General features: G+C 26.6%; 5 protein-coding genes across 6 annotated transcripts in view; 3 read left to right on the top strand and 2 right to left on the bottom strand.

The window, feature by feature from the left end:
- Positions 1-7,165, top strand: part of LOC122710874 (proteoglycan Cow) — a 185,836-nt gene extending 178,671 nt beyond the window's left edge. Inside the window, exons 8-11 of the mRNA XM_043929074.1 lie at positions 224-440; positions 3,106-3,265; positions 4,025-4,251; positions 4,329-7,165. Coding sequence (XP_043785009.1) covers positions 224-440; positions 3,106-3,265; positions 4,025-4,251; positions 4,329-4,459 — 735 coding nt within the window. The 3' untranslated portion in view covers positions 4,460-7,165. The remainder of the gene's footprint in view (positions 1-223; positions 441-3,105; positions 3,266-4,024; positions 4,252-4,328) is intronic.
- On the bottom strand, positions 5,882-9,347 carry LOC122710876 (alcohol dehydrogenase class-3). The gene is made up of 7 exons (XM_043929076.1): positions 9,169-9,347; positions 8,637-8,880; positions 8,343-8,563; positions 8,012-8,228; positions 7,808-7,938; positions 7,418-7,692; positions 5,882-7,348 (listed from the first exon to the last, which is right to left on the bottom strand). The coding sequence occupies exons 1-7, from the start codon at positions 9,187-9,189 to the stop codon at positions 7,324-7,326; spliced, it is 1,134 nt and encodes a 377-aa protein (XP_043785011.1). The 5' UTR covers positions 9,190-9,347; the 3' UTR covers positions 5,882-7,323.
- A 741-nt stretch (positions 9,348-10,088) lies between these two features.
- On the bottom strand, positions 10,089-11,007 carry LOC122710823 (phosphatidylinositol-glycan biosynthesis class F protein). Its single transcript, XM_043928965.1, has 2 exons — positions 10,940-11,007; positions 10,089-10,868 (listed from the first exon to the last, which is right to left on the bottom strand). The coding sequence occupies exon 2, from the start codon at positions 10,848-10,850 to the stop codon at positions 10,152-10,154; it is 699 nt and encodes a 232-aa protein (XP_043784900.1). The 5' UTR covers positions 10,851-10,868; positions 10,940-11,007; the 3' UTR covers positions 10,089-10,151.
- On the top strand, positions 10,320-18,552 carry LOC122710822 (E3 ubiquitin-protein ligase listerin). Of its 2 annotated transcripts, XM_043928964.1 has the most exons (23): positions 10,320-10,443; positions 11,191-11,348; positions 11,662-11,871; positions 11,945-12,211; positions 12,295-12,410; positions 12,490-12,844; positions 12,921-13,108; positions 13,191-13,326; positions 13,433-14,119; positions 14,183-14,393; positions 14,456-14,801; positions 14,881-15,370; positions 15,452-15,567; positions 15,649-15,802; positions 15,869-16,047; positions 16,121-16,304; positions 16,381-16,555; positions 16,684-17,026; positions 17,100-17,246; positions 17,435-17,565; positions 17,645-18,048; positions 18,171-18,338; positions 18,420-18,552. In XM_043928964.1, the coding sequence occupies exons 2-23, from the start codon at positions 11,304-11,306 to the stop codon at positions 18,477-18,479; spliced, it is 5,112 nt and encodes a 1,703-aa protein (XP_043784899.1). In that variant the 5' UTR covers positions 10,320-10,443; positions 11,191-11,303; the 3' UTR covers positions 18,480-18,552. The 2 variants fall into 2 exon arrangements, 1 of the variants encoding a protein (XP_043784899.1); XR_006345994.1 differs by lacking the exons at positions 18,171-18,338; positions 18,420-18,552 and having other exon boundaries at positions 17,100-17,112; positions 17,192-17,246; positions 17,645-17,786.
- A 340-nt stretch (positions 18,553-18,892) lies between these two features.
- On the top strand, positions 18,893-21,913 carry LOC122710825. The gene is made up of 4 exons (XM_043928969.1): positions 18,893-18,960; positions 19,596-19,795; positions 21,224-21,367; positions 21,575-21,913. Exons 1-4 carry the CDS (start codon positions 18,954-18,956, stop codon positions 21,659-21,661), a joined length of 438 nt encoding a protein of 145 aa, XP_043784904.1. The 5' UTR covers positions 18,893-18,953; the 3' UTR covers positions 21,662-21,913.
- Positions 21,914-23,500: the final 1,587 nt, after the last annotated feature.

Here is a 23,500-nt window from a genome sequence, read left to right as displayed (position 1 = left end):
ACAAACTCAAATTATTTATAATTCAATAAATAAAGTTAATAATAACTTATTATTTCCTTAACCATTTTTAAGAATATTAATTTTTAGAGTATTTATTTTGAATCTATTAGAATCATCTTTAAAATTTTTCTAAAGTATTTCCACGAATATATTAATATCCTAAATATACGTATATTTAATTCAAGTTTTATACAAATTATTTATTTACCCTTACTTATTTCAGGCACTGGTTGGAAGCAAGTACGACGACAAGCATCTGATGAGCAACGAAGTAATGGAAAAGACTCCATCCCCCTTAAAATCGACGTATAACTCCCAATCATCGCGAAACTCTGATTGCCCCCCGTCATCCAAGCCTGCAATGGCGAATCGTCTCCTGGATTGGTTCTCTGTCGTGATGGCTGATTCTAAACACCGTCGCCCTCATCCTAAACCTAAAGGTACGAGCATATAGATCTTAGAACTAGGTCAGTCTTGGATTTATGGTTTGGAATATGACATTCCAATTGGGTTTCGTTAATTAGATTGAGCTTTCTGGAAAATTTTCCATCATCAACCCTCTGGTATTCATCAATGTACCATCACTATAAGTGATATCTTCATTTTTTTTTTAACATTATAGACTTTTAAAAGAATTCTAATACAATTTGGCATTTCTGTTTTATTATCTACATAAATTTTAAATTAATTAAAATATTTTCTCTCACAAGATATTGAAAAGTGAAATTTCACTTGTGAATTTAATAATATTATGAAAGATTAAATGTGCAAATCATTGTTTAATTTTTATTTCGTTAGCTCATAAAGATCTATTAATAATTTTGTTTTTTTTTTCATCAATCAAATAATTTAATAAGTTATTGTTAAAAGTAGAAATTTATATTAATATATTCATTGTAAGAAAATTTGAATAACAATCAATATCAGTTAATTACTTCATTGAAATTAAATTAATTTTTTAATTCAAATTACAAACATGATTTATTCCTCAAATATAACGTTTGAGGAATATTTCAGATAATTTTACTCTGGTAAACAATAGCAGGGCGTAAAAATCGCGTGACCAATGTAACGATAATTGCATCCCATGTTTTGCTTAACAGTTGGTAGAAACGGAAACGATGGTGACGTGCTAAAAGTTGCTCTAATTATCAGTAAATTGCACATGCGATGACGTGGCGCAACAAATTAGAAGCGTAGGTAACGAAACCATCGAAACTCTTGCATCGTCATTCGTGTTATCGATGTGGACGATGTTTTTCGATGTCAAATTAGTTTGAAAATTATAAATTTCTCTCTAAATGTGTCTCTCGATTAACAAGATCGATTAAAAATTCCGTTGAAAAATTTCAAAACTCATCTTTTATTGATACAGAAACGAAAGAAAAAATAACATCGAATGTCTTTTGAGTATCTATCATTTAAAATTTTCGAAATTTCTTGTTTGTTCAAAGTTATTAAGAATTTATTTACATTATATACTAATATAGAAATACAGGAGAAAATATAAGAATTCGAAATTAGAATCAATTTAAAAAATTGATATAAAAATTTATGTTTGATTAAGATTTTTAATAAATCATTAAATCGACACAATTCCCAAGTTGTCAAATCCTGTTGGAATTATCTGGTGATTCGTGAAAGCCTGTTAAAACGATTCCTGAATCACCAATTCCGATTAGAATCATTAAACCGAGTAATCCAGTCAAAATGACCCGAGAGTCAATGTTCTCGTACCAAGCTAAAGTCATGAATAATTAGAATGAAAGTGGACACTGATCAAAATTAAAATTAATCAGTGAAATTTTTATGAAATAATATAAAAATCAAAATTATCCCAAATATAATGTAATTTCAATTTCATACTAATTTTGATTTTATTATGATATTTTTTTCTCGAAGAACTTGTTAATTACCGCATTACCATTAAAAAATTCTACGATCGCACACGAAAGCAGTATCGATTCAATCATAAATTGATTAAAAATTCGAAAAGGAAAAGAAAAACGGATAAATTTTTATCTTTAAAGAAATCTCTCGTTCGACGAATTCGAAAGGATTATCTTGTCTCGTTGACCACGTAACATTGGGATAACACGTTTAACATTGGGGTTAAAAGTATCGTTGCCGATAAACCATTCAGAACGGGCAAGTTCTGCAGAGAACGTGGCCGATCGGAGTTGAATATACAAGAGACTAATTGCCCCGCACGAAAAGGGTGGTCTCTCTGGACATTACAGCGCGCACGATCCAAAATAGTTCGGAACTGCCTCACGTCACCGCACGCTATTCGACTTCGGTACAATCACTTTCGTACCAGCGAGGAATTGTCCCATTTAAATGAATCGCTTCCCCCCTCAGATCTGTCGCCGATTACTCTCCTCTGTCTATGTCGATATTGTTCCCAATTTGTACGGTTTCAATCCGATCTTGCAACCGAAATATATCCACTGTGAGATGGACGGTTGACAAAGTAGATGTGCGTATAATTTTAACGTGGAAAAATGATTGTGTAATGGATTCGTTTTAAAAGAAAAATTCGTGTGAATTTTAACAGAATCTTCTTAATAAAAAAGATTTATTTTTTTAAATCGAAAAGTATATATAAGGTGTAAACTTTATAGATGGCTGTATTCATGTGGATATCACAAATTTGATAAGTATCGAATTGAATTATTCTTTTTAACGAAACATTTATGAACTTATTTTTATAAAAAAAAACAGTAGCAAAGTTTGAAGGAATCTTATATACTTGATATATTTCGAATGCCATATTATAATAAAAGAATATTGATAATTAATGCAACACTCTATCGTATACAATTTTCACTCACCCCCCCGAGGCATTAAACTTTTCATCTCGTTCATCATTATAGAATCGTATCGATCCACCACTTAAATACTGCAATTTCCTGGAAACATAGACTGATAATATTTTTTGCACAGATGCTCGCTGAACGCAAGTGCATCCAATGGGTCCAATTTTTATTTAACACACGTGTTATGTTACCAAGTTGTTCCCCCCGTCGAGAGATATTTATATATTTCTGCCTGCAGAGACAGGGTCATCGGAATTCATATTTCATTCCTGTGCACTGTTTCCAGGTCACTTCCCTATCGGTTGCCAGAGCGAGGTCAGGTGGATGTTCGGACATTTGGACAGCGACAACGATGGCAGACTCTCTCTTTCCGAGTTGTACGGGCTGGAACACGATCAAAACGAGCCGTGTCTGAAACCGTTCCTCGACGGTTGCGACACGGACAGGTAAGATGACTTCCGGCCATCCGGGATGTTATTCCGTTCACGTACATCTCCACCTAGTTGTCTAACCCGTTTGTTACATTTCGCCGCGAATTTTTCTTTCTTTTATATATATATAATCCCGTCGTGTCCGTTGCTTGTAAATCATTAAAGTCCGCGGATACGTGACCCGAAAAGAGAACGAAGAGAGAGTGAAAGAGAGGGAGAGAAACCCTTTCAGTTTTTAATACCTTCGAGAGACTTGACGCTCGAGCGTAATAGGTCTCGAGCGTACGTGCCTACGGAGCGGAGAGTGGCTGGTCGTTAAGAGGCAGACACATGGAACGTGTGTGAAACTTTCATTCCGAATCAATTGCTTTTAGCTCGAATGCAAACGGGGAAATAAGAAATGATGGGTCGTTGCGTTTGGAATTTTCGTTCTCTCAGGATATATATAGAGATTAAATTGGATGTGTAATGATTTACTGGGATGGGATATAATTCTTGGTACAAGAAGAAAATTTTTCCAAGATAATAATTATAAATAATGGTTACTAAGCACTAATGATTTTCTGAAAATAAACATGTTTGTATCATTCTTTCATTCTGAGCCCTTATTTACTTTTTATTATACTCCTTGAAGAGTATTCAAGAAATTTGAAGCTTTATTATTTTCCTTTTAAAGAATCTTCATATATATATATAAATGTTAGATAGAATATTTTAACCAAGAAGATATATAATACCAGCAAGCATCAACCATATTTGACAATCCTTTTTCAGAGACATCTTTGTAAGTGGTCCTGAATGGTGTGGATGCTTTTCAAAGGCTGAACGCCCCTGTGCCGCTGTACGTAAACGATCATCACCCGACGTTGCACCTGCTTGCGATTCTCGAGGGTATTATCGAAGCACCCAGTGCCATCGTGGTTTAGGACTCTGTTGGTGTGTGGATCCTCATGGTGTGGAATTCGCTGGGACTAGAACACGTGGCAGCAAGCCAGATTGCGGTAAATGGGTTCGAATTATGTCAATGGTAAAACATTCGTTCAAAATGATTATAATACTTATCTTCATAACATTCCAGACACGATCGTGAACAAGATCAGCAACGGTGGATTAAAGACGAATAGCGTGGATTTGGACGATGACGAAGATGGTGGTACAGATTCTGCCCAGGATCTCGAAGGGTCCGCCGATCAGCCATTAGACTTTTAGATTCCTTAGAATCAGCCAGCAACAACAGAAACGGGAGCAGCAACTTAACGTGATATCGAACAGCCGGACGACACGATTCCTCTTGTAAAGGAGAATTGAAAACCGTTCTCCCGGTTGTCCACTGATTTCGAGTATCGCCGTTGTGATTGGAGGTGTCTTCAAGTGAAACAGGTCGGCGTAGGCTGCGACTCACGCGTGAACCTAAAAGTCAGAGGAGCAACGAAACAAGTATGAGGATTAACGAGATGTGACACGAGCAGCGGATAACCTCTGGCATCGTGATTGCACGACTTGAATATTAAGTCCTCTTTGTCCATTGGTCATGATCCTTAACCCGAGAATGATCATTTTTTTATAATAATTAATTTAACATATTTTTTATTAATTGAACTTAGTTTATAGATTGAATTTAAATAATGGATATTGATATAAATATTTTTTTTTTAATTTTTATTATTATTTTTTCTTTTTCTTTTCTTTTGTTCATAACACAAGTGCCAAACGGGTTAAGAAGCTGCTGAATCGAAGAATCGTAGGATGCTTGTACAGTGCAATAATTGAAGGGCTAAATCGTGCAATAACAATCTCGTGTGACGCTCTATTTTAATCAAACACCATACAGGAGATATCGATGTTCGACGCAGTGACAGAATCGTCCTTATAATTTTAATGAGATACGTTGTACCCTGTGTGCCTGTCGAGGTACCTCCATGCACAACTCTATAAATAATATAATTATATACTATTTATGCATTTACAAACTAGAAGTTTCGCGAGAGAGAGAGAGAAGAGAGAGAAAGAGAGAGAGAAAGAGAGAGAGAGAGAGAAAGAGAAAAAAAACAATGCAATAGGAGAAGGGAAAGAAGCTCATCCTCCATCGGGTAAAATTCACATGTCCACTCCACGACGTATAGAAATTATAATATCTTTAAAAAAAAAAAAAAAAAAAAAAAAGAAATACGAAAAAAGAAAAAGAAAAGAAGAAAAATGCTCTATGTAATTATGATTTCTAATTGCGCTAGATTAACGATATCTCGAATTATAATGTCTAAGCATAATATATATATATAAATATACATATAAATATATATATATATATAATACTGTCTATGACTTACGATAATATAGCGGACGAAAACAAGCTGGCTGAGAGAGAAAATCTGGCAGATCGTCAGCAGATGCGAAATACGCATCTAATACAATCTTAGAGAGATGCACACGCTTGAACACGTAGGATAAAGTAAACAGAAAAGTATTTGCATAGTCCGAATCACGAACATAGATTTAATTGAGCTCTCTCGTTATAAAGCACTGATTCGCTGATTCTTAACACAAGAAAATATACGCCGACAGCAGATATAGATTTCTGTCTCCACGCTTATTTATTTTCTTCACGCTAATTCTTCTTCCACTATTTTTATCTTTTTTTTTTTTTTTTTTTTTTTAATTTTCTTTTCTCTCGTAGCCATCTTGCGTTGCGAGATTTAGTGTAAGATATATTGCATAAAAAAATGACCTATTTCATACTCGCTAACTAAACTGAACCGCAGTTTAATCACGATGAGTGAAATAAATTACATATTATTTTTAATTAATATTCGATTTTTATAATATTTATAAAATTTTCTGCTTTCTTCGAAAATTTATTTCTTTTTATTTGTTGTATTAGTATTAGTATTGTATAATTTTACTATAATTCATTGATGATATATTAATTTATTAAAATCAAGTACAAGTAATAAAGTATATTGTTCATATTCAACGAACACATCGTGATTTGTCTGCGTTTATTGTAATTATAAGTATTTTTACTTAACAAACTTTTACTTAACGAGTGTGTGGTACACCGTAGGTTCTAGAGTATAACATATAATCCGTAGAAAACTGATCGGTGTGACTATGTGAATATGCCCTAGTATTAGACGGCAATTTACGTAGGAATAGCCAGTGCAAATTATATGTATCTCTTGTCTAGAAAGGAGCAAAAAACATGGAGATTATGTTTTTAAACTTAGATTATGCTTTATTTCATTTTAATTTCTTTATGCTCCGATATATTATTAATTAGAGATACATGTATTCCGAATTTAAGTACTTACTTATATTCTTATTAAAAACAACAAGATTTACTCTAATCTTTTTTACAAATACTTGATCGATAATATTATATATCAAATAGAAACTATCAGTAAAACATATTTACACCGAAACTAAGTTTTATTATTCTACATAAATTATTTGAGAGTAAATTTTGCATTTTAACAATTAACATGATAGGTGCCGCATCATTTTCAGAGATTTAAAATAACATACAATAAGAATTCATAGAAACTCTCCGTGCCATTGAACATTTGGTGTACGGGAACCTCGTCCGCGATGAATTAATTAACGTGTATACTCTTTGCTACGTTGAGCGCAATTTATATTCCGCCTGAATTATTACCGTCGACCTAGATTAACAAGTATATTAACTTCAAACAAACATAAATAGTTTTACCGAAAGTCTTGCATATTGTATATACATAATTATATACAATGAAAAATCATCGTCTATGATCTTCGTACCGTGATGATTTTGTAAGGTATGCACTTGGTCAAAGCGTAAAGAATTTTTACTTCATTCCAGAGCTACTATTAATATTTCACCAAATTGGTATTGTACATGTGGCTGTAAGAATTCTTTATGAATAAAGATTGTTGTAGAAATCTGAAGACTACAATCACTTCGAACCTAATTAATTACAGGAATAGAAAATTATATTTATAAGGAAATATATTATTTTTATTTGTATATAAAATGTTTTACAAATATGTTTTAGTTAAAATACAAATAATATAAAAACTTATAAGAATTTATATGCTTTTTAATACTTGAGCACAGCTCTTAAACTGTAATAAAAAAGAAATAATATTTTAATATTTTAAATAGTTCATTAAACAAAAATTATTGAAACTTACCAATTGCCTGAATGCAATAAATCAAAACCTTCATTTATCTTTTCAAAGGGTAGAGTATGTGTAATAAATTCATCAAGTATTAATGATTTTGACATATATTCTTTCACCAATTTAGGAACACTTTCTTTAGATTTCCAACCACCAAATGCAGTTCCTTTCCATACGCGTCCTGTTACCAATTGAAATGGACGAGTACTGATTTCTTGACCCGCCGCAGCTACACCCACAATAACGGATGTACCCCAACCTTTATGACAAGATTCTAATGCAGCTCTCTAAAAATACGATATTGATTTTTATTAATAAATAAAATCAATAAAAACAATATTAATAAAACAGGTCCAATGTTTTGTTGTTGTTGAAAATTTTGATTTAACAATTAAAACTTACCATAGTATTCACATTACCAACACATTCAAAAGTATAATCCAGTCCACCATCGGTTAGTTCTATTAGGACTTCCTGAATTGGCTTATCATAATCTTTAGGATTAACAAATTCGGTACATCCAAATGTTTTAGCTAAAAAATAATAAAAATTGTTTAATAATATCTTATGTTTTTGAAAAAATTTTAATAAATTCTTTCATCTTACCAATTTCAAATTTATTTGGATTCACATCTATTCCAATAATACGTTTGGCACCAGCTTTTTTACAACCAAGTGCAACTGCCAATCCAACTGCACCTAATCCCCATATAGCACATGTACTTCCAGATTCTACTTTAGCAGTATTTAAAGCAGCACCATATCCAGTAGATACTCCACATGCCAATAGAGATACTTTATCAAGTGGTGCAGTAGGATCAATCTGTTATATAAATTTTTTTTAATAAATAATATAAATTTTAATCATTATATTTAATTATTATGTAATAATTTAATAAATATAAAATAATTAATTTATTTTATAAAATAAAAATACCTTAGCAAGAGAAATATCTGCAACTACAGTATATTCAGAAAAAGTAGAACAACCCATGAAATGGGCAAGAGTTTGACCCTTGCATGTAAATCTAGAAGTTCCATCAGGCATTACACCTTTGCCTTGTGTCATACGAATCTTACTGCATAGATTTGTTTTTGGGGATTTACAAAATTTGCAATCCCCACATTGAGGAACATATAATGGAATCACATGATCACCTATAATTTTGATATATAAAATTATTTAATGGTTAAAAAATATAATATCCAATAATGAACAATATAAAAATACCAGGTTGAAATTCTGTAACTTCTTCTCCTACACTTTCAACAATACCACTACCTTCATGACCAAGAATACAAGGAAAAATTCCTTCTGGATCTAATCCATCTAAAGTATAAGCATCTGTATGACATAAAGCCACAAATATAATTTTAATTCTTACTTCATGAGCTTTTGGAGGTGCAACTTCAATTTCTTCAAATGAAAGAGGTTGTTTTTCTTTCCATGCTACAGCAGCTTTACATTTGATTACCTATTATATAAAAAAATTTTTAATTTATTTAAATACATAATTTATTAATAATTAAATTTATATCATCATTCTTAACTTAATAAAATAATTTAAATTAAATTTATATCTCTCTTAATTTAATAAAATGACATAAAAAGATATATATAATTTTTATTATTAAATAATTTTATAAAATTAATCGAAAGTTGATATAATCAATTTAATGTTTCAAAAAGAAATAAATTAATACTTAATTTTTATTTAATTGTAATAATAATTCAAAATAATTTATCTAAAAAAAATAAATACCTTTCCAGCAGTATTCGACATAATTACAAAACTTTTAATTAACTTGTTTAATTAACAACGTAATAAAAAATTTTATTAATTCTTTATAAAAGTAAGAAATTTATTAAACAATATTTTAAAAAGTATTAATTTTTCTGAATATTGATAACAATTTATAATCCATTTAACGATAAAATGAGATGACTAAAGTCGTAGTTGCATGCGATTCTATTTCGATACTACTGGCATCAGTGTTTAAAAAATTTTATAAAAAAATTGTATACTAAAAAAATTATCAAATAAATTTTATAATCTAAAAATAATTTATAAATACATTAAATTTATAAATTTTAATATATATTTTAAATAAATTAATACTTAAGGGAAATATAATAATTTATTTCATCTAGTATTAATATATTTGTATATAAAAAATATATATTATAATAAAATTTCGTATAATTTTTATATAGGAAAATAAAGTTTATAGAGAAGATCATCATTTTTTAAAGACAATATTCATTAAAGTTTACATTTCTATAATTTATTAATTATATTCTTTACTTTATAATAAGTTTATAATAATCTTTATAAATCAAGTTACATTATTATTATTATTAATTTTAATCATTAACAAGTTGCATCATAAAAAGTTTTATGTAACATGACTTTTTTTACAGATAAAATTTATTTTACATGGAAAAATTTATATTTTCTTTAAATTTTTTCATAACTTTTTCATAAATTTATAAATTATTTTTAATATGTTCATTATATTGTATAAAGTAGTAAACAAGTTTTATATAAGATTTTTTAATAATATATCATACAAAAAATTCTTAATAAAACTAATACAATAAAAAATATTTGCTCTAAAATTTTTTTATGAGAAATCAGTTTATTAAAAATATATTTTAATCATTTGAAAATAAATTATTGCATAAATAAAATATTAACTGAAATTCATATTATCAAATTTTATTTGTTTATATAATTATTAATATTTATCTGTGAACTTTTTTATTTAATCTTAATATAAATAATATTTTTACAAGAGTAATAAAATGTGCAATTGTATAGCCAAAAAGAGCACCTAAAACACATGGAATTGGCCAAGCTTGCCATGGTCGATCCCAATCTAATGGAATTACAATAGCTCCTAACCATGTACCCAAAAGAGTACCTTGTATATTTGTTTTTATAGCATCAACTAGAACATTGCCTTTTTGTGACTGTGCTCCTGTTAATATTTCTAATGCTCCATCTACTCCTAAATGTAAACTTGCAGGAACAAATGTAAGAGTAGTCAGTGTCATAGTAAGCATAGTAGTTTCTTCATGGTGCATAAATACTGGGGCACCAAACAATATAATAACAATGTAATATACAATAGATAGAAGAAAACCAGCCAATAAAAATTTAAAGATTTCTTTCAAATATTTATACCAAATTTTTTTAGCTTTTGAAGATATTCTTGATTCAGTTTTTGTTATAAGTATTGATTCAGAATGAAATATAGGAAACATCAATTTGATTATTTCTGCGAAAAGCAAAATTAATAATACTGGAATAAATTTGTATTTTCCCACATTATATAAATTATTATTTAAGCTAAGTAATATCAGAATTCCAGGAAAGTAAATGCAAGTAAATGAACAATATGACAATAGCAATCTTTGACTCAATTTGTTTCCAACACTCATCTTCTTTATTTCCTTAACCTATAATAGAATATTTTTATTTTATAAAAATACAAACTATTTTTGATTATATTTAATAATTTCTTACTTGCCTCAAAATAAAATAATTCTTTCTAATTTAATATTCAATACGATATTAATTTTATACGATATAACATCGTATTTTGATATAATTTCGCTTTTTGAAATATTTAATAAGATTTTCATGCATATTAATCTTAAAAAAAAATACTATAAAGATATATAAAAAAAATTAAAACTGTGCAAGTTATTCAAAATTTTTAATTGAATGAGAAATAATACATTGATAAAAAAAACATATAATACAAGTTGTATATAATAGATCAGCTGTTACAAACGTGGTATCTATTTACTACTTTACGAGTGCAAATCTAAATGAACAAAATTTATGTGTAGTTTCATCATTTTTTGTTCTTCGTTGTTCTTATAATTATCATGGGAAAGAACAAACAAGCGCAACGAACGAAAAATAATGCAAGGGTAAGAAAAAACTTATATTAGTAAAAAATTAATTTTTATAAAACTATAGGTTAAATTTTATTATATTACAATTTTTCTTAATTTAAAATTATTACAATATTTTTACTTAAAAAATTAAATAATAATAAAAATATTATAAAATTATATTTTTTAATAATTGTATAATAAACAAAAAGTTTTAATAAAATTTAAATTAATTTTAAATTAATTTTAAATTAAATTCAATATATGACTTATCAACAAAAATTTTTAATTGTTAACATTTTTTATCATTATCATCATTATTATTATTTATTACTATTATTATTTATAGCCATCAAATAGCAGTAGAAGTGCAGAATTATTAGGCACTTCAATACCAAATTTTGTTGGTTTCTCAGCTGTAAAAGATGGAGGATATGTACCTGTATTACCAGGTTTAACTCTTTGCAATACTAATGAAATTGAAATGAACAATGTTGATAGTAATTTTCAAATAGTATTAAAGAAAATGAATAAGAAAGATTCAACAACTAAATGCAAGGTAAAAAATAATTATTATTATTTAAATAAATGTAATGTTAAAACCAAAAATATTTTTTAAATTAATATTTCAGGCTTTACAAGAATTTGCTATTATGTGTAAGGATTCAGAAATATCAACTGTGGAAGGAATGTTACCATTTTGGCCACGATTGTATTGTGCCTTAGCAATAGATGTAGAACACAGAGTAAGAGAAGGTGCTCAATTAGCACATGCAGCTGTTGTAAAACGTGTAGGCAAGAATATAGCATTATATTTGAAACAATTAGCAGGAGCTTGGTTTACTTCACAATATGACACATATCCTCCTGCTGCATCTACTGCTAGTAATTCATTTAATGTAAATGATTATCATTTAACATACACAAAAATTAATGGAATTATTAAATTATTTTTTTAATATAAACATTTTTTTACACATAGGATACATTTCCATCAAAAAAAATTACTGATGCTATTATATATTGTCAACATGAAATTGTAACTTATATCTGTGATAACATTACTGTTCATAGTGCTCAGACTTTATCTGTACAAAAGTATGTTTTTCTTAAATATAATTCTATTAATGAATATTAGAAAGAAATACAATAAAAATTATTATATATATGTTTTTAGGAATCTTACTATAGAGGAAATGGAAGCAAAATATCAGAGAGTACTAATATCTAGTTTACAAGGATACAGTATTTATTTAAAAAAAGTTCCTATTCAAGAAATTGAAAAAATATTTGATATTCATAATAAAATTATAAGCAGCAATAAATTTTGGAAATTAGTTAAAAATGATGCTTTTCCAGTGAAAATTGCTTTTTTTAATGTATTAACATCAATGATTGAGAATGCTAATATATTATTACAAAATGAAAAAAAAAAAACTGTAACAACAATCATGAATAATCTTGATGAAACAGAGCCTGCATTGTTATCAGCTGTATGGGAATCTGTGCTTGTTACTATAAATAAAATAGAGGTAATTATTATTTATATATAATATTTGATATGATAATGAAATGAAATTATGATATTAAATAATATGTTATCTTTAGGATTGGTACTCTGTAGTAAGTATTGAAAAATTAGTGCTACCGAAATTATGGCGTATTTTACGAAGTGGAGGACAATGTTGCGCTAGTATTGTTTATCCGAATTTATTACCTTTTATCAGTCAATTTCCAAAATTCAATGTTGATTCTTATTACTTGTACATAAATTTTTTCAACAATATGCGACAAGGGTATCAATTAATTGAATTAAATATTTTATTTATATTATATTGCAAGAGGTAATAAAAAATATGATAATTTATTTTTTTGTAGATTTTCCGTAAAAAGTGTACAAATAAGTCGTTCAGAAATGCTGGCAGTAACGACATCGTTTATCGAATGTTTGCGTTATTCTGTTCTTTTAAATGTTAATAATCAAGATTTAAGTAATATGCTGCTCAGAGAACAGGTTTTTATTTTATCTATCTTTTATTTTATTTTTCTATATTTATATTGTATGATTTCTACAGAAGAAATATAATAATAATTTAAAATTATTTTATTAATTATTTCAGCTCATACCAGCATTAGAAATGTGTTTAAAAGAAAATAATCAAATGAAACAAATACTTTTTTCTGAAATTACTCATTTAATACGGTATTGGAGTAAAAATCGATATAATCATGATTATAAATCTTATTCGTATTTGATACAAGAGTTTTGGAAGAATCTTAATATATTATTTGCTTCGCTTGTAGATTCTAGCGAAAATTCCGAAATATTTGATATTTCAGATACAAATAATTCTCAAATAGAATTTTTATTTACATTAAAGACAGCTCCTATGCATACTCGTAAAAATTTAAAAGTAAAATTCTGTAATACAGAAGAAAATATAATAACTCAATCCCAAATACAAAATATTGAAAATGATGCTGATACTGAATTTCTTTCTGAACTTAATAACTTCGTTAATTACCTTTGTGTAAAATATTTTAATCAAATCACTGAAAAACGTGAAAAAAAATATATTGCATATTTAAATAAGCTTATAATATGTTTTGAAAGCGATGAATTATTTAAAAATTTGTCTGAATTTCTTAAAACACATATTAATTTTCTTAATTTCTGTAATGAAATTTTACGAGATTGGTTACTGGAACAATCAAAAGAAACTGAACATATAATAGAATTAATTTTTAATCTTATGAAATATATGAATCATTCTGAAAGAAACGAAATTTTAAAATCATTGACAGAGGTAAATATTTTTTTACACATTAAAAATATATATCTTATTATATATTTTTATTTTTATTTTTAGTTTGATGATATTATAATTACAAGAAATATTATACAATGTGCTTTATCTAAAAAGCATAGAAATGATATTATAATAAAAAAATGGTGTTCACAATCTAAAATAACTAGCTTATTGATAGATATAGCTAAAGAAATTGCTTTAGGCAATTATTCTGATCTTGAAAAGAATCAGAATCTTATTTTATTAGCTTTTGAACCTCTAGATGATGGCAGTAAGTTTTTATTTATTCTAATTGTTTCTATTAATACATTATCAACAATATATATTTTTTAGATTTATTAGTAGAAGAAGAAGGAATCAATGAAATTATATCTATACTTTGCAATTCATTCTATGAAATAGATGAAATATATTTGTTAGATTTCGCAAAATTAATTTCTTGTATTGTTCCATTAATTTGGACTCACAAAGAAATATCTAATGGAGCAATAGAAATATTAAGTACACTTTTTGAATTGCATTCACATGATTATTTTAATAATAATTCCATTTTTGTTAATGCAATGCGAGATGTATGGAAAAAAAGTCTTCTAAAAGCTATTCAGAAACTTTCACAATCAAGATTTATTGATTTAACCAAAAAATTTGCCTCTTCTATGTGGAAGAAAATATATAATCAGTAAGAATATGTGTTCATTATTTAATAAAATATTTCAATGTATTTTTCATAATTTTCATTATGTTTTATTTATATTTAGAAATGAAGAATATAACAAAGAAATATTGATAGACATAGCAGTGGATTTCATTGAAATTATACTTGATAATAAAATTTATATAAAGGAAGATTATGCAGAAGAAATTATTTTAACATTTTTAACAGATTCTGATATAAAAATGTTAATGGCTGAAATAACTGGAATAATTTTATATGGTGAAGTAATAACTGGTGAATTATATGTATCATCTTTTGAACAAAAAATACAAATTCATCAGAAATGTATATCTATTGATATAACTTGTAATACAATAACGGATCATGTTGAAAACTGCTTGAAATGGGCATTGTTCAATATAAATTTATTGAATAATTTATGTTTGAGATCTATCAATGAATATGAAACAGAAAAATCCAGTATTGAAAAATTTTCAATACATGATTTAAATTTACCAGGAATTATAAATATATTAATTAATATTATATATTCGATTATTTTAGGCAAAAGTTATTCCAAATATTATAAATCTGTAAGTAACTAATTATAATTTATAAAAATATTTAATTTCAATAATAAAGAAATAAATATTTTATTAAATATTTATTTTCAGACTAAATACTATTACAATGTGAATAAAACTTTAACCATTGTACAAGATAGCTTTAAACAATTACAAATATATGTAAATGAAAATATATTTAATGATATTCGTGATTATCTGAAAATGTAAGAATAATTCAAGTTAATATTCAAATCAATATAGTTTTAGTTGAATTATTTTATAATTATTATTTATTATATTTGCAGTAATTTTTCAAAATATGGAAGTATGTTATCATATATAATATATTTCTGTTGTACTGAATTATATTCTAACAAAGAACCTAAAGAATTATTTGAAAATTATAGAAATAATGATATATTTACTATAAATGAAGAAATAACGTTTCAAAGTTTGCAGGTATTATACTATTTTCAAAAATAATTAATTTTTAATTCTATACAATAATAGAAAATTTAATTTCAGATTTTATCCAAATTTCAAAATTTTGAAAATATTTCAATACCAACAGATAACGATATTTTTGAATTAATAATAACAAGGAGTTTATTGATGAATAAGCAAGATAGTTCAACTTATTCTAATATTTTAGAAAAAATAATATCTTATGAGAAAGAAAATCCTTCATTATTAGTTCTTGATTGGTAAATTTTTAAGATATATATATAATCTAAATATAGCACTTACATATAACATATTTTGTGTATTTTTTTTTAGTGAAATCTCTCAAATTTCATGGGAAAAATTAAATTTACCTCTAGAACTTATTAGATTATTAACAGAACTCATAAAGAAAATACCTTCTAAATTAACATATGAACATTGGAATTTTATTCTTATATCATTAGTGTTATGGCAACTTTCTATTATTAAATCAAAACAAAATGTTAATGATTTTAAAGTATGTATCATAGTATTTAGATTGTTTAAAATCATTAATTTATCATCAATTTTTAACAAAAATTCTTTTTTTATAGGTTTCTGCATTAACAGTAGCTGTTTGTCAACTTTATCACGCCCTTCAAATTTTAATTAACAAACATGAACAGGAACAAATATCAGATATATCACCAACATTATTAGATGAGTGGAAAAATGTTTTTGCCACTGATGTACAAAATGGAATTATTCAATGTTGGATGTTTTATGCAGGTATATTTAAAAATCTCTCTCCCCTCTCTCTCTCTCTCTCTCTCTGTAATAATTATATATAATATATGATATAATATGATATATATATAATATATGATATAATAATTTATAATTAATTTTTGTTACAGAATCATACAATCAAAAAACAACAGTTTTGAAACCTGTTGTACTATTGGATTATTTAGGAAAAGCAATAAAAATATTGGATGGAAATATAATCTTCAAAAATCAATCAAATGTATCTCTTACAACAATTGTTAAATTAACATCAAAATTACTGCAATCTCCTGTACCCAGTATACAATTAGGTGCATATCATATATTAAAGCATACAGTTCCAGTGCTTGTACAACAGGATAAAACGACTGTTGAATTGGAAAACTTTGATATAAATACTTTAAACATTAAAAAAATGGAAGATGTACTTCAGAATACACAAAATATCGTAAATACAATTCTAATGGATTTTAAGTAAGCATTACATATTAAGTGAGCATTTTTTTTTTTTTACACAAAAAATATATTTTTAATATATAATTTGTAGATTATGCGATACTGTGAGTTGTACTATTCAACCATATACAGATTCTTATACTTACACTATTGGATATTTATTATCATGGGCTATCATTCTAGATATGTGTGCAAATGCTCATGGAGATTTGTTGTATCAATATGCTGAAATACTTAAGTAAATATGTATCAATACTTACTTGTTTTTTATAATACAAAAGTAATATATTATAAATATTATGATTATTATTATTTAAACTTATCTATATTTATTTATATTTATCTATATTATCTATATTATTATTAAGCGTTATTTAAGCTTATTAATATTTGATATAATAATTAAAGAACATATCTTTATTTCAGAGATAACTTTTTTCCTAATTTATTAAATAATATTTTTCGACTAATGCCCGTAGAAGTACTTCAAGATAATAAAAACAAGGGTACAAAATTAATGGAAATATTTTCTACCGAACCATGTCTAGATTTTGGTGGTACTAATATTTAAATCATTTTCTTTTTTTATTACATGTTTATAATTTTCTTTTAATGTTTATTCATAATATTTTATAGAAAATTGGACGGAATGGAGGCTAGATCATATCGTATGTTGGTTATATACGAATAGTTTAAGATATCTACCAGTATTGGTAAGGCAATGGTGGAGTACTGCTGATAGTAGAGTCAGCGCTGCCGTGGATAAGATCACAACACATTATGTTAGTCCTATGCTTTGTCAAGAGGAACTTCTCAATAATAAATTACAAAATATTGAAAATATGCAAGTAAAAGTACATCCAACATTCCGTGAAGTGATAGCTTTATATCAAATGGATGATACAAAGTTAGAACTTAATATTACATTACCATCTAATCATCCTTTGGGACCAGTTAGCGTTGAACCTGGACAACACGCAGGTGGTACTGCGAATTGGCGGAATTGTCACATGCAATTGTCCATATTTCTTACACATCAAGTAATAATGAATCAAAATAATTAATATAATAAATAATAATATAAAAATTAATATAATAAATAATTAAGTTTAATTGAATTTAAATAATTATTTAAATATTTATATTGTCAATTTTTTTATAGAATGGATCTGTTTGGGATGGACTTGCATTATGGAAAAGAAATTTAGATAAGAAATTCGCCGGCGTTGAAGAATGTTATATATGTTTCAGTATTTTTCACATAAATACGTATCAAATACCAAAATTATCTTGTCACACATGTCGTAAGAAATTTCATACTGCATGCCTGGTAAGTTTCTCATTTTTATTTTTATTGAAATTTTATATCATTAATACAAAAATGTTTATTTTTTTTATTTTTATCTTTCAGTATAAATGGTTTAGTACAAGTCAAAAGTCCACGTGTCCAATTTGTAGAAATATATTTTAATCTATTATATTATTTATAAACAAAATTTGTATTTGTATTTAAATAAATAAAATAATATCTGTACATAATAAAATTAACGAAAAAAATTTATTATGTCATTTTTCAATATGTTTTTTCAATATGAAAAATATTAAAAAAAATATTTAAAAAATTGATTATAATATATTAAGCTGTCTATAATGTATTTCAATTAAGCATTATTATTATTTGCAAAAATATTTTCTAATATTTCATCATGAGAAAAAATTACTTTTACTTAATAAAAAAACATTTTCAAGAATCATATCATTATTGATGATCAATTCATATTTCAAAGAAAAAATCAGTCACAGTTTATAGAGAATACAAATATTACAACATATATATGATAAGATATACAGATATATAAGATAAGATTACAACTGCTTTTAATCAAGTGTAGGTGAAAGATAAGCGTCACTCTTTTTAGAAATTACACTTAGATCAAGTCTAAAAATGCCAGGTAAGTTACATTATAAAATTATATAAAATTATCTAATTAAAGTTATTGTATTTATATATATATATTATATTATATTATATATTATATTATATATATATTTTTTCAATAATATATTTGAAAACTTTAAAAATTTTGAAAATTTAATATATTTTTAAGCTTCCTCTAATAAATTTTAATTCTATTTATTATTAATTCGAATGTTAAAATATTTCATCGATAACGTAAATATTGATTAAAAAATTTTTAAAGAAGATTAAACGTGAAATAAAATATCACAAATTAGATTCATCATAGATTAATAAAATTAAGAAAATATATATTGTACATCTCTATTTGTTTTTTTTTTCAGCCGAGAAATTAATTTGTAAAAAAACTTTATCAAGAAATAATTATCTAAAAAATTAAATCATAAAATTTGTTATATTTACATTTCTATTATTTACACATTATTATCTATATCATAATAAAATTTAGTTCACGTTAAATTGAATTTGAACATTGAATTTATCTATTACAAAAAATATCTATGTATTGAAATAAATGATAATTTTATTACAGCATAAATACATGAATATCCTTTTTTATTAAATAATTTATTATGTAATTTGCAAATTAAAAAATTATTTTAACTAAAGTTTATAGATGGTTGAATCGAAGCGCAGGGCAAAGTTTGCCGGAAACTGCGGTCCTCGGAGGTCGTGATATAGACGGTAGTACGATTTACGTTGGCAGAGCCTTTCACGAGGGTGACATGCTTCCGGCAAAAGTAATCCCTGATAAAAATGTTGCCTACGTATGTTATAATGGTGAAGAACATTGTAAACACAATTTCGAAGTGAGTAAAATATAAAAAATTGCGTTTTTTTTTATTAAAATTATTCATTACTCGAATAAACAATAAAAGTTACGTATATATACACATATTTTCAGTAATATTTGAAACTTCTTCTAATATCTTATAAATTTAATATCTAATATATAATATAATAATAATTGTTATTAATAACAAATAATAATAATTCATAAAACATGTACAATAAATTAATTTTTTTGAAATTATAAAATTAAGTTTTAGATTTATAGTTTATGATAAAACATTGTTTCGATAACAAATTTATCTGAAAAAACTTATTCTTAAGCTATACAATTAAAAAAAGATGAAAATAAATAGATATATATCTAATCATTTTCTGTCTCAATAAAAATCAATATTGCTTTTGTTAAAATTAGCTTTAAATAAAAATAATAAAAATAACATATATTAAAACAATAAAAACAAGAAATCTGAAATCCATAATTTCAATAATTTTAATAATAGCTCTTTCAAGGATTTTAAAAAATTTAATTATCTTTACTATAATCTTATTTTTCAATTTCAATAAATAATTTTTCAATAAGTGAAATAATATTCAATTCTAATTCAAATTTGAAAATTTTATTATTACAGTCAAAGGATATAATTTTGTTATTAAATTAGAAAATTTAAGAAAAATCGAATTAAAATTTAATGTATCATATCTCGTTGAATCAAATTAAATTTTTCCTGCAATTCCTCTAATCTTAATACCAACAAAAAATGTTCCACTATCGTTCATTATCTTGCTTTTTTATTCCTCAAAGAAAAAACAAATTATAAATTAAAATTAAATTGTAAATGAAATTGCAAAGTTTGAAATGAGAATTTCAATAATTTCAATAAATATTAAATTTTTCTGACAATGACTGTAATTTTCATTCTAATTATAAACAGTCTTTTTATGCACTTTTTAAACACGGAATCGTGATTTCATGTCAAGGCAAACATACTATAAAATTGGAATACGATTTATACAATTTGCATCAATCTTTAGCTCTCTTCAGCATAATTTGAAATTAATTTTTTCCTTGATGATTTGAAAACAAATTCAAGCTAATTAGATGATGATTCAAATACGTCTCGATTTTTAATTCATTCAAATGATTTACTCTACTTTTTAATTTATTATTCCATCATCATTACGAAGAACACGAATATCTTTTGAATCACGTTAAATTTTTTATATGGAACATTTCATCAAACATTGTACACTCGAGATAAGAAATTATAATTATTGAAAACACATTAATATTTCATAGATAGAGAAACATGAAATATTATCAAAATATTAAAATAATCGTCGTACTTTTTTTTTTCTTTTTGAATATTTCAAGATGTACGATGTTAAGATGAAATTTTAATGAACGAAAACTCTATTGTTATTAAGCTATCTTATTTTTTCTGTAGGTTTTGTGTCAAGGAGAATTCGCATGGGAGTTCTGCAGCAATGGAGCTGTCCCAAGTGATGCGGTAGTCGCAGGACAGACCTCTAGTGGAGAACCTCTGTATGTTGGCCGTGTTCTCCATAATGGATCCCAAACAGTTGGCAAGGTCGGAGTTTATTATTTATTTCTTTTGTCGTACAGGAAATTTATATACTTAATTTAACACTGATTTTAATTTAACACGTTTAGTTTAACACGTGTTATGTAAATTAGAATAAATGATATTGCACCTGAATAAATAACATATCTCTCAATGTTTAACAATGATATTAAGAAACGAGAATAATCATTGAATATATTGTTTTTTTACCAGGTTCAAGCCAGTCACGGATGCTTGTACATACCTTTCGACGGCGAAGAATTGTCTTTCAAAGATTACGAAGTTCTTGTAATTCATTAAGTAAAATTAAAATTACAATTAACGAGAATCGCATGACTGATATTTTTATTAAAAACTGTACACAAGGAACCATTCTTGTTTTAAAGCGACACAACGAGAAAGAAATATAAAACGTTGCTTATCATTTCTTATTGTTTGACTTGCAATAAAAAGACTTGCATTTTGATACATGTGTCTCTTAAATGCAGTAACGATCAGTTAAAATATCCATGATTCATTTGAAATCGGAATAAATCGATAAGATAAAATTAAGAATATTTATATTTTTTATTAATCATATCTAACCACAATTTACCATTATGACTCATAAAAATCATAAATACTCATTGAACAAATAAACCACGTAACAAACTGTATAATCCTTAGAAATATTGTATCCCCAAGTCGAATAACTGTCGAATACGAACTTTTTGAAAATTGAATCGATTTCAATTAGATGGATATAATTTAAGTTAATATACGTATATCATCGTAAGCTCGATAACAATTGAGATAAAATATTTCCAAACGATTCTATCTTAATCTGTGTTAGTTTTAGATTTTACTCGTTGAAAAATCATCGCGAATCGAATTTCCCCCCTCCCCTCATAATCTTATATCAATTTATATTAATTAAAACTGAATGACTTCGATGATGAAAAGGGAAGGACGAGCGAAGCATGGATTACCAGTCCCTCTATCGTCGAGCCTGTCTGTTCCGAGTTCATGCACGCGGTGGCAGCGGACGTGCCGGGGAAACACGAAAACAACGGGGTCTGTTACGGCTCTGAATCGAATATTTTATAGCATTGCTCGAATTACGAGCATTACTCACTTGACGACGTCATACGATCAACTTAAGAGCCAGGGCCGTAACTCACACACCTCTATAATCTTGTCACGAGTTCCTACGATTCTCGTGATTTCTTTTTTTTTTCTTTCACCTCGTTCAACCCTTTGCAAGCAAGATTATTCCTCTCATATTGGATCTTTATGGAAGTCACGTTGAATTCTCGAGCAAAAATTGAGTATTTTTCCTTTTGTATCGAAACACGGCATTGATTCAAATTTCAAATGGAAAATCGAGAATCCAAGAAAAATCTTGAGGCCGTAGAGTGGCGAAAAAAGTGTAATTGCCAATTCGTCACAATTGATCGCTCAGTCGTGGCAGAACGTAATCGGAGGATCGCAAAGATCCGTTAATGCTAATGATAGTTGTTGAGAATATGCATATATTTAACGTTCTAATATTTAATTTATCGTTCTAGGTGGCCTCATGAGGGAGGGAACACGGCCCTGCCTGAAATAGGCTCCAGCTGTTGAAGACAAGACAGTTGTGATTATTTTATCAACAAATTGCCACATTTAAACGGCATCTCATCTCTGCCCTACCAGAGAAGAAATAGTTTTCAACGTGTTCGTAATGTTTACTCGTATTTTCGACCACGGGAAGGTGGTGCTCTTTCTTTTTCTAAGAGCTGATGATATATAAATTGACGAAGAGGGATGAATTATTTTTTTTTTTTTGTAAATGTATTGAAAAAGGATTTGATTGAAATTTTGAAAAAGATTTCTCTTTAAACTGTACTGAATTATTTCATTCGATATGTATTTAATGTATCTCGAACATTTAAAGTAATAATTATTGAACCGATATCTTATCACGAATATTTTACTTGTATTTTATTTGTAAAGAGTTATTTTATTTCAAGGAAGTAAAACCAGATTTTCGAGGAATGTTTTTTTGAGAACGTTAAGATTACACATACATTCTCCTGATGCATCCAATACGATAAAAGTCCAATTAGAGAAAAAAGAACGTAGTTCTCGAACAGAGACAAATAAGTGTTTGCGCTTGAC

This window comes from Apis laboriosa, unplaced genomic scaffold (assembly GCF_014066325.1).
Source record: "Apis laboriosa isolate Shangri-la unplaced genomic scaffold, ASM1406632v1 scaffold158_cov153, whole genome shotgun sequence".
Taxonomy (NCBI): domain Eukaryota; kingdom Metazoa; phylum Arthropoda; class Insecta; order Hymenoptera; family Apidae; genus Apis; species Apis laboriosa.
Note: the sequence above shows the minus strand (reverse complement) of the source record. Positions and strands in the feature narration are given on the sequence as shown.

What these genes read in the sequence shown, in the direction of transcription:
- LOC122710876 (XM_043929076.1), bottom strand. Translation starts at nt 9,189, where the DNA reads ATGTCGAATACTGCTGGAAAG. An exon ending in TGTCGAATACTGCTGGAAAG is followed by an intron (nt 8,881 to 9,168) that starts GTATTTATTTTT and finishes TTTATATAATAG; the next exon opens with GTAATCAAATGTAAAGCTGC. An exon ending in TTGGTAATGTGAATACTATG is followed by an intron (nt 7,693 to 7,807) that starts GTAAGTTTTAAT and finishes TCGTATTTTTAG; the next exon opens with AGAGCTGCATTAGAATCTTG.
- LOC122710823 (XM_043928965.1), bottom strand. Translation starts at nt 10,850, where the DNA reads ATGAGTGTTGGAAACAAATTGAGTCAAAGATTGCTATTGTCATATTGT.
- LOC122710822 (XM_043928964.1), top strand. Translation starts at nt 11,304, where the DNA reads ATGGGAAAGAACAAACAAGCGCAACGAACGAAAAATAATGCAAGG. An exon ending in TCATTATTAGTTCTTGATTG is followed by an intron (nt 16,048 to 16,120) that starts GTAAATTTTTAA and finishes ATTTTTTTTTAG; the next exon opens with TGAAATCTCTCAAATTTCAT. An exon ending in CAATATGCTGAAATACTTAA is followed by an intron (nt 17,247 to 17,434) that starts GTAAATATGTAT and finishes TCTTTATTTCAG; the next exon opens with AGATAACTTTTTTCCTAATT.
- LOC122710825 (XM_043928969.1), top strand. An exon ending in ATTGTAAACACAATTTCGAA is followed by an intron (nt 19,796 to 21,223) that starts GTGAGTAAAATA and finishes TTTTTTCTGTAG; the next exon opens with GTTTTGTGTCAAGGAGAATT. An exon ending in GATCCCAAACAGTTGGCAAG is followed by an intron (nt 21,368 to 21,574) that starts GTCGGAGTTTAT and finishes TTTTTTTACCAG; the next exon opens with GTTCAAGCCAGTCACGGATG.